Here is a 10,604-nt window from a genome sequence, read left to right as displayed (position 1 = left end):
GGATGCCAGCAGCAGCCACCACATGCGAGCTCCCCCCACCAATGTCTGGCTGCTGGACAGTGCCTGTGTGGCTCTCAAAGGGAAGCCACTGCCCTCACCCCGCATCCCCCAACCCTGCTCCTGAGAGGCAGTGGTGCAGGGTGGTGGGTGGCAGTGCTCCATCCCTGCCTGCCCGTGCATACCCCCTAGCACTTTTCCGCGTACCCCCACTGACAACCCCTGCATTACACAAATACTAACATGTCTATACCAGATGGTACCACAAAAAGTTACTCACCCCCTTTGTGCCTCAGTAAAACCCGTTCTAATCACTGCTCTTCTTAAAGACCCTTTCTCTAATATCTTTGAATGTCCCCTTCCAAGAGCTGTCAATGATTCAAGCTAAAAAAAGTTTCATCTAAACTGCTCCTGAGATGCAACTGAACTTCATTAAGCAGTATGGTGCCAACAGTTAACAACTCTACCGGTCCCTTTCTGGTATGCAGCCTAATAGCTAGTAAGTGCTACAAGGGGCAATCCTACAGTCACCTAATTTACAGTTTCTCTACATTATAGCTCTTAATTCTTATAAAAAACCCCAACAAAAAACCAAAAAACCCCACCCACACATCTAAACTAAAGCACTGCCTATTCAGCTACAATTCTAACAAGAAAAAAAAAAGCCAAACAGGGACAATAACTTCACCTACCATCTCTCTGTCATACTTAAAGGGAATTTTACTGGTATGACAGTTAAACCACTAACTTGGAAAAAGAGCAAGTTTTTCAGAACATGAGTTCCCATGTGGGTTGTTACATGGACATAGTAATGTTGGTAAATTCCTCTACATATAAAAAACCCAAACTTAAGTGAGTATCCTAACAGGCTTTAGATACTTGATAAGGGAGGTAAGCAACTATTACTTGATCTAAAGAGATTCTGCACGGTTAGAGAGATCAGGTATCAAGAACACAACTTGAGAAGGCCAATTGATCTTAATTCTTAATAATAAAAGCATGCTAGACAAGCAGTGCAAATTACGTGTTTGACTGAACCAGAAGATAGAGCAGTTTTTCAGACTGTACTGGCATTTCAGTGCCTACGAAAATATGAGCATCAACATCCTGGTGTTTAAAGTGAAACACCAAGAAGCAGAAATGGCTTCTCTCTTTCGTACTACTCCAGATTCCTAACGGCTTTAACAAAGAATGGTTCTTAACAAGGGGCTGGCTGGTTATAATTTATGATAGTCCAAACAGGAAGCCTGAGAAGTAGTAACATTTTGTATCAAGAGCATAAATCTCATTTTCATAAAGGAACATGGTCAGTACTTATTCAGTAGCCATATACGGTTAAAAACTTGGATACAAGAATGGCAGAAATACCATTAATTGAATGCAACAGGCAAGGATTTTTGCAGGTAATATCCTTTATTGGACCAATCGCATCACTGGGATAGACAAGCTTTCAAACGCAGGACATTCTTCTTCAGTCAGTCCTAAGAAAGAATACTCTGCATTCAAAAGTTTGTCTAATTCTACCCAACCACGTAGTTGGCCCAATAAGAAGTAATCCTTGCCTCCTAGAGCTGCAGTGTCAAAGACACCCTGAGGCCTGAACCAGACCACAGGGCCCCTCTCAAGCTAGATCTGCAAAATCAAACAGTGGCAGAAGAACTGTGCCACACAGCCCTTGTCTGTCCTCCTGCCACCAAAGTCCATGTCCAGTGGGGCCCAGAGTCCCAAATTCTGCAGCAGGCCATGTCCCTTTATAGCCATGCCACCAGCTATTGCTAGCCCACCAGGTAGCCAGGTGGGCTGGATTGAGTGTCTCCATGGGCTGGGTCTGGCCCATGGGCCGTCCATATCCTAGAGACTGTCACAGCCACAACATGACTCAAACATTACCATATCAATTGAATGGCAGTGCTTGGCATTAGCAACATTTTATGTTCCACCCAAAATACAAGAACTATGGAAGTCTGATTTCATTTTAGACAGGCAGAGCATCAGAAATAACATCCAAATGTCACAATGCTGAAGATAATTCAGCAAAAAAGATTCAGGGCTTAATTTCAGCATGGGATTTACACAATCCTCACATTCACAACATATTGCTTCTGCCTGCTCCAAGCCTTTTTTAAAAATTTTAAACTCCGTGGAGTTTAGATCAACTCTTCCATTTATTCATTGTATGTATCTGCCATTATCACCCTACTTCTTTCCAATCTATTGAGTCATTTCTATTAAAAATAGAATAACTTAGAAACTACTGACTGCCCTGAAATCTTCCTGACATTTTATGATATTATTGAAGATGCAAAAAGCTAAAATTGAAATTCAGTATTCTGGGTAAATGTTGTATTTAAAGTAACTACAGTTTGGATCTAAAGTTCAATATATACCCCCAAAACATAATCTTACACATTTTAAAAATAAAACAAATTAGAAACTTTTGAGTCTTTCCTCTTAGGCCCCTGGACAAGTCTGTGTTTACCAGACTAGATTAATTTTAAAACCATATAATTCTGAGCCTGACAGTCTATTTTAGTTTTTAGCTGAAAAAGTAAGCTTGAAGATAGAAATAAACTGAACTGTATTTTGCACCCATCCTCAGGACACAGAAGAGTCGTCATTCACTCTGTTGGAGAGAGCTCAATAGGGCAAAGAAATACTGAATTTTCATGCTCTTCAAGGTACATTTCACATCAAACATAATGCTCTTCTTTTTTACCTCAGCTGAGTATTTAGTATCAAGAAATGCTAGACATTTTTCCCTATTCACCATCCTTTCCCAAAAGAGTTTCTTTCATTTTTAAACAAGTTTTGTAGTAGTGCTGTGGATAATTTCTTAGCCTTAAATTGAGTGTATGACTATTATATAAAATGCAGTTACATACACTCAATTCATGCAGCCTGTCTAGTATTCAACTCGCTGAAGGCAAGTCAAGACATTTTGAGTAAGTTCAATTACCCATGGGATATTATGGCACTGGATCCATTTCCTATTTGATAGACAACAACAAACCGAACTGAGTGAAAAGAGTAGACACAAGCAGATTCCAATTCACAACAAGAAGTGTTTTAAAAACAAGCCTTGTTAACAAGACCAAAGCTACATGTAACATAAGCGCTCAACTGTTGAAGCTCACCCTCCCTATAAATATGCTAAGACACTACAAAATCTACAAAACCTGGATTGCTCCATTGGTTGGCTAATGAATTTAATACATTTGCAATAAAAGATAAAAAGCCTTTAAAAAAATATTCAAGTGACCTGTCTCAGTCAGAACAATTGAAGCTTCCTAGATGAGGCAATCTGTATTAACAGTCTTGTTTCTCCTCAAAAATAAATCTGAAGGAGTTGATGCAATAAAGGCTCATCTAGCTTAATGTTTTCATTAGCCTAACATACTTTACAGCCTGTCCCTGGTTATAAGGGAACATATAGATCACATAGTTCCAGATGATGTTGGAATGCTGACTCATTTGGCAGGGAGTCAGCTTGTTTGCAAGCCACATCTTGGTGAGGTGTCTGTTTCAGCTGATCGCAAGTGAGGCGGCAGGAGGGGGAAGGAAATCCCTAAAGTTTCCAACTTCTGTTTAAAGCATGGCGTTTGAAAATATTATGGGACTGCTAGTATTGCGGGAGAGATGGACTCTTCTTTCAAACCCACGATGTGAATTCCCATCTCTAACTTATTTTTAAAGCCCTAGTTGAACACAGGACTTTCAGCATGTGAGTAGTGACTTAAATGGGATAGACAGTTAAGTAAGTGTTTAATTCTTTTGGTAAATTAGGGACATAATCTACCCTGTACCCAAGTTGCTGTACGTCTCCTGGAAATTTATGATTAACAAACACATTTTTAGCAGAAGGACACTAAAATGGAAGCCTTATCACAGCTACATAACCCTATTTTGCATTAACAGGATTATCATCTTTATTTTTAGATGGCAGTGTATATCGACACCTATAAAATGGAGGTCCATCTTTTCATTGGTTTTGAACATTTACATTACAATCTCTGTATGTCCACACATTTTTCACATTGCAAGGAGAAAGTTGTCTGTCCTCTCTTTCCCCACCCCCATTCTCCATAACCTACAACACATCAATTTACTTGCCATTAAATCACATTCAAAGAACGGAGTTTTTGCTGTTGGAGAGTCCTACAATGAACTATGGTCCATACTGCTAGTTTGCAGTATTTTTCTAATACAAGCTATCTAATTATTTCAATGCAATAAGATGAATTATTGTTGTTACTATGTTTTCAAGACATTATTTTGCCTTTTAAAGTAAAAAAAAATTAAACGTTATAAAAGAACCAGGACAAGCATATACAAGAACAAAATTTACTTTTTGTGTTGCCATTACACTTGGAAACTCCAGTAGATGATGTAGGCTACATTGTAATATGCACTTTACACTGACTGTAGCGGACAGTCCTGTCCTTTTAGGACAAAAGAAAGCAGATGGATACAACCAACAAGGAGAAGATGGATCAGTTATTAGTGAGACAAATAGGTTCAGTACAATAAGCTTAACATACGCTCCTTAGCCACAGTTTATTTTGTATACCTTTATTCCAGGACATCACCATTTTAAATAGCTTCTGTAGAAATTTACAGCGGTGGAGAAAAATAATGAGCACAGTAACTTTTATAAGCTAAAAGTAAAAAAAAATACATTGTTTACCTGTTGATGTAAACAAAACTAAAAAGGATCTCTAGAATCACTGCAGGAACCATATCACACAATCCCATTTATCAATGGAGCTTTAGAGCATTTGGAACTTCATCAAGCTTTAAACTAAGACTACTTAGCTACCTTACCCTCATTACCTGCACTGAGAAGCCGTTGCAGAACCTGATTCCTCTGAGGGCTGAAACCTTCCTTCCCAGTACCTGCTTAAATTTATTCATGGCCTCATGCATCTATGTGCTCTTGTGGCAACACTGATGTTTAGCTTAAATGGCTCTTTTTCCTTAGCGGTGCTTACCCTTCCCCCAACCCAATACATTTGTTGAGAACAATCATACATCCCTCCTAGTCTTTGTTTTGCTGGAGGAAACCAAATAAGGCAAGTTCTTGTAGTCTCTTTTAATAAAATAAACTCTGCATTCTACTTAACATCTTATTAGCCTTTCTCTGTACCTGTTCCCATTTGAATTAATCTTTCTTGAATAAGGATGGCCAAAACCACACACAATACGCCAGATGAGGTCTTACTTGTGTCTAATACAATGGCATTAAGAACCTAAGAATGTATCAGGTGCTAGACAGGGTCTGGTAGAGGCAAAGATGGTAAAGGGTTGGGGAAAGGTGGCACTAAGCATCACAGGAAGGCTCTGCAGGACAACATCTAGGGCAGGGGTGGGCAAAATGTGGCCCGGGGGCCAGATGCGGCCCGCCAGGCCATTCTATCCGGCCTGCGGGGCCCCTAAAAAGTTTAGAAAATTAAAATTAATCTGCCCTGGGCTGCCTGTCATGTGGCCCTCGATGGCTTGCCGAAACTCAGTAAGTGGCCCTCTGCCCAGAATAATTGCCCACCCCTGATCTAGGCCATTACCAAGCCAGCCATCCACCACCAAGCTCAGTGTGGTAGCATGAAGCACATCTCCATCCTCATCTACAAAGGGCTGTTGAAAGTCTTCCTGGAAAATGCAATCTGCAACACCGTCACCTACACAGAGCACAAGTACAAAACTATGACCACCATGGACATGGTCTATGTGCTGAAGTGTCAAAGCCGCACCCTGTATAGATTCAGAGGTTAAACAAAGGCAGAAAAAAAACTGTCTCCCATGGCAGCAGTAGTAGTTGCTTTAGAGCAGCGGGGGCCAACTTCTTTGGCAGGCATGCCACAGATTAGCCCCACACCCTCCCCAAGTGGCACTTAGATCTTTTTCTCCTGCCCAATCTTCTATTCTATATTCCACTCTCTGCCTTATTTGCAACTGCACTGATCTGCACTGATGTGCTCTTTCCTGATCTGCTGCATGCTGCACAAAGGGGCTGCCCATGCTACTTGTGGCACATGCGCTGCAGGTTGGCCAGCCCTCCTTTAGAGGAACAGCAAATGAAGAGGGTATGTCTAGAGTGAGCCATCCCCTGTCAGACCCTCCCTGCCATCCCCCAACATGGCATTATTTTTTCCCTGTCCCTACTGAAAAGAAGCACTTTGCCTGATACATCCTTGGATTGCAGTTGCATTTTTAGGGCCACATCATATTTGTGGCTCAGGGATTTGTAGCACACCTGTGCTCTTCTCCTCATTGGCTGTTTCTGACTGAGGAGCCCTCAGTTTATGGCGGAAATTCCTCTTACTAGTTCTTAAGTGCACGATGCTATATTCTAGGCTAAAATTTCATAGTACATGTTTTTTATTGCAGTCCTAGGACTAGTCATCCAGTTCTTCCAATATGATATTTTAGTTCTCCTCTGTATTGCAGTTATCCCCAGCTTTATCATATCAGCAGATTTCATATACTAAGTCCATATTACTGGACCCTGACTATTTTAAAATGTAATATAGTTTACTAGTATCTGGTTTCACAGTAGAGTTAAAGACTATTAGTTGGTCTTCCTGTTTTCAGGGTGGGAGGGGGGAAGGAAGAGAGTCTTTTGAAACCATTTGTTTCAAAAAAGTTTAAAAATAAAGTCTGATTGACAACGCTAATAATACTCAACTCTACACAGTGAAGGAACATACAAAATGAGACCTCAAATAATGACTCCATGGTTTATTACCCAAACCTGCTGTGCATACTGTATTTGCCCCTGAACAGACCTCATTTAATCCTACTTCTGCCCAGTGTCTGTACCCAATCTCTGTTGAACAATTTAAGGAGAAATTTTACATCAGCTAGTTACACTGAAAGTAGCGGCAACTTGCTAGGCAACTCCATTTTAAATAGTTTATTTTCAGAAGGAAGAGAAAGAAATTACTCAAATTTAAACTTCAAGCACCACAAAAGGTCATTTTATGCAAATCAGAGATTTGGTACACCTTCAGTTGCAGTATCTCACATATGCCAGGAACTTTCTACTGAAAGCAGCAGGAATGAGATATGAGATGTGTATTAGTGCTTGCATTTACACAGTAAAAGCAAAAAGTTTAGCATTGAGTCTCTAACTGCATGCACTTCAATTCACAGAACCACCCTGGGTCTGCGCCTCGGCCTGGTGCAGACAGAGGGCACATCTACATGTTCATTAGTGAGCCATAGTCACGGTACATTAAGTTTAGTACCTGTAATAACAGGTACTAACTTAATGCTCCATAATGGGCACTACTGTGCATTAGTGCAGATTAATGCTTAAGTGACGTTAATGCTCATTACACAATCTACTGTGCATTAACACTGTTTTTGACAGCCATGCTAATGCGCAGTAGAATCTGTCTTCTGAGCATTAAGTCTCTTGTGTACCTGCATCCAGAGTCTTTTCATATGCAAATACACTTCACTACAAAGTGAGAAACATATATAGGAGGTTCAAAGGAGCTGCATTTTAGACAAAAAAAAGGCACCTTTACACATGCTTCAGGGTAAAGGGGCAGGGGAGTGGGCTCCAAGAGCCGTTCTAATTAATGTGTCTGCAGCATCATATTCATTTAGTGCCCAATGCTTCAAATGGTAGCTGGGGCACTTTAACTAAAGCTTGTCAAATGAGCTTTAGTTAAAAAGTGTCCCCGCCACCATTTTGAAGCACAGGGATGCTAAATACATGACACAGAGGCTGCTCCAACATGTGCTTAACATGCGCCAGAACAGACGTCTGACCGTGTATAGGTTCCCACACTAAGTAGGGGTGCACTGATAGAGATTTTCTGGGCCCATACCAATGGCCGATTTTTAATGAGCCATATCAGCCAATATGAATCCAATTCCGATATGCAGCCCCACAACGTAGAGAGCAGCTGGATCTAGCTGGTAAGTCTGTTGTGGGGCAATGGGTGGAGGGAAGGAAGGGGTGTGATGGAGGGCAGATTGTGGCCCCCACAGTGAGGGAGGGAGTGGAGCTGGTGCTGAGGCCAGGGCAGGGGCTGTCCAGCTAGGGCAGGGCGGGTCATAGGACAGAGCCATGGCTCATCCAGGGGGATGTGTGGAGACGGGGGGTGGCTTCCGCCATTGTACGCACCCCGGGAGGGCATGGGGGGGAGGCGTGTGCCCCTGGATCTGTGCATGGGGCGAGGCAGGCTGCTGCTATGGGGTGGGGCTATGCTGGGGTCTTCCTAGTGGGGGGCTGAGCTGGGCTACACTTGGGGCGGGTGGCAGCAGTGTTGGGAGTGGGGGCTATGGCCAATTTTTGGGATGGCTGCAGCCTCCCAACCCCCCTGCTCCCAATGCCACCACCTCTTTCCCTGAGTGCAGACTGGCCCAGCTCTCTGCCAAGAAAAGCTCAGCGCTGCCCCAGCCCCAGCCCACAATGGCAGCCTGCCCTTACCCCAGACGCAGATCCGGGGGCACACGACCTCCATGCCCTCCCGGGGTGTGTGCAGCAGCAGGAGCCGTCTCTCCTCACACACATGCAAGGGGCATTTATTGGCCACATCAGACAAAAAAAAAAAAAAAGATTGCCAATACTCTCAATTTTCCTCATATTGGTGCCAATCCAATATGGGACCAATGTATCAGTGCACCTCTAATAGTAAGTAATTCATCTTATGTATTCAGACTTACCCAAGCCATAAATTATAGAAATTAACTTTTCAGCTATCATTTGTCAAAAAGTATAGCATGTTCTGTGATTACATAACAAAGTTCTTACTAGAATACATGTACACTATGAGGCAAAGTTAACATCTCCAAATGCTTGCAGATTTACTCATTATTGTAGTCCCATCCATTTTTGGGAAGACTATTCATGCGAATACTCAAATTATACATGTACACAAGTACTTGTATGATCATCGTTATAAGACGGAATTGATGGGTTTTGGGCAAATAAACCTCAACCTTAAGTTTGCAGTTGGTTTTATTATAAGGGGATTTTATTAGAAGGGGAAAAAATGGGTTTTATTAATGTGCTCCCCAAACTTTGTATTATTTGAATGTAGAATCTTGAAATTTAATTGTTCTTCTGTTAACTTTCCAAAATTTTAAATTACAAATAAAGATAGTAGTTTCACAAACGTGGTTAGATTCCCTAGAAGTCTACAATATGTTTCTGATGAAAATTTTAGGGTAATCCTACAAGAATAGTTTAAAGCAAACATACTTAAATTCATTAATTTTTCTTTTTAAGTCTTCTAATACATTCCTGGAATAGTATTACTCTCTACAAATATTCTAGTCCTCCTAGATTATTCCCCTTAATTCCATGAACAAAGTAGGAACAAAAATAAAGTTCACATTTGGCAGAAGGAATGCTAAGTTATCTTTTATTAATTAATTTTGCAAGCTTTTGCAGAAGTCCTTTCAAAAACTCTCCCTACATTTGATAAGGCACAGCCACTGCACGTTTCCAATGTAGTGATGATCAGTGAATAAATATAGACATTTTTCCCTTCACGATGAGGCTTCAGAACTAATCACCCCATTTTTCATCCTGTTGACACTGGCCTTAAACCATTTAACCCATTTCAAGTGGTTCCACATAAACACAATCTGACCACCTTTCACACTGACTGGCCAAATTACATTTTTAACAGGGACACTCCACTTAAAATCCAGTTATCACCCTTGAAGGCCCCCTGCCATTTCTGAACAAATATGTTCTCCTCCCCCCACTTTTTCCCCATGGGAAGGTGGGGTGAAGAAGTCGACATTCTGAGACACAAAATGGATTTTAAAAATGCCACAGCTTCCCATTTCTGTTTGACACCCGCAGTATATGGGGACTTCGACCACAACAGCAGCCAGCTAGAACCTCAGGTCCCATCGTGGAAAGATCTCTTCGGTCCCCTTATGTCGGCTCCAACATCTTTCCCCTCCCTAAACTCAAAATATTAGTGTGCTATCCCCACTACACACACATTTTGAGTTTAGGGAGGGAGGGGGAGAGAGGGAGACAGCTAACTAATATTTGGGGTTTAGGGAGGGGGAATATGCATGCACATGTGTTGGGGGCATAGCTTACTGATTTTGGAAGGGAGAAGAGTATGTGCATCTATGGTGGGGACAGATCACAAATGTTGAGTGTAGGGAGAAAGAATATGCGTGCGCATGTCTGGGGGCCACAGTTCTCGGGTTTGGGAGGGGAGGGGTGTGTGTCTCTGTGTGTGTGTCACTAATATTTTCAGTTCAGGGAGGGGAAATGTGAGCTATCCCCCTTACTGTCCTCTCTCTCTCTAGACCCCAAACGCTAGTGAGGTATACCTCTCCTACACACAGGCTCACACACACCCCTTCCCTCTCCCCAAGTATTAGGAGCTCCCCCTACATCCCCCTTCCCCTCATCCTCTCTAGACTCAAAATACCAGCGACTTCCCCACAAGCCGCGCTGACCACCGCCAGGGCAGGGGCTCGGCAGGGCCGGGTGCAGCCCAAAGCACAAAGGTCGCTCGCGCTGCTCCTTGGACCCGAGCTCCAGCTCCAGCCTCCGCCCCCCGCCCGCAGGCGGCCGAAGCCGGCGGAGCCCGAGGGGCCCCCCCAGGTGCCCGCAGCGCGCCCTC

The 10,604-nt window shown here is 42.5% G+C and overlaps 1 protein-coding gene across 1 annotated transcript in view; it reads right to left on the bottom strand.

Moving 5' to 3' along the window:
- Window positions 1–10,604, bottom strand: part of DENND5B (DENN domain containing 5B) — a 220,395-nt gene that overhangs the window by 207,335 nt on the left and 2,456 nt on the right. Inside the window, exon 2 of the mRNA XM_019515829.1 lies at window positions 5,556–5,669. Coding sequence (XP_019371374.1) covers window positions 5,556–5,669 — 114 coding nt within the window. The remainder of the gene's footprint in view (window positions 1–5,555; window positions 5,670–10,604) is intronic.

Source organism: Gavialis gangeticus, unplaced genomic scaffold, assembly GCF_001723915.1.
Source record: "Gavialis gangeticus isolate Ggan-Ray unplaced genomic scaffold, GavGan_comp1, whole genome shotgun sequence".
NCBI lineage: Eukaryota > Metazoa > Chordata > Crocodylia > Gavialidae > Gavialis > Gavialis gangeticus.
The sequence above is the reverse complement of the archived record's forward strand: the minus strand, read 5'-3'. Positions and strand labels throughout refer to the sequence as shown.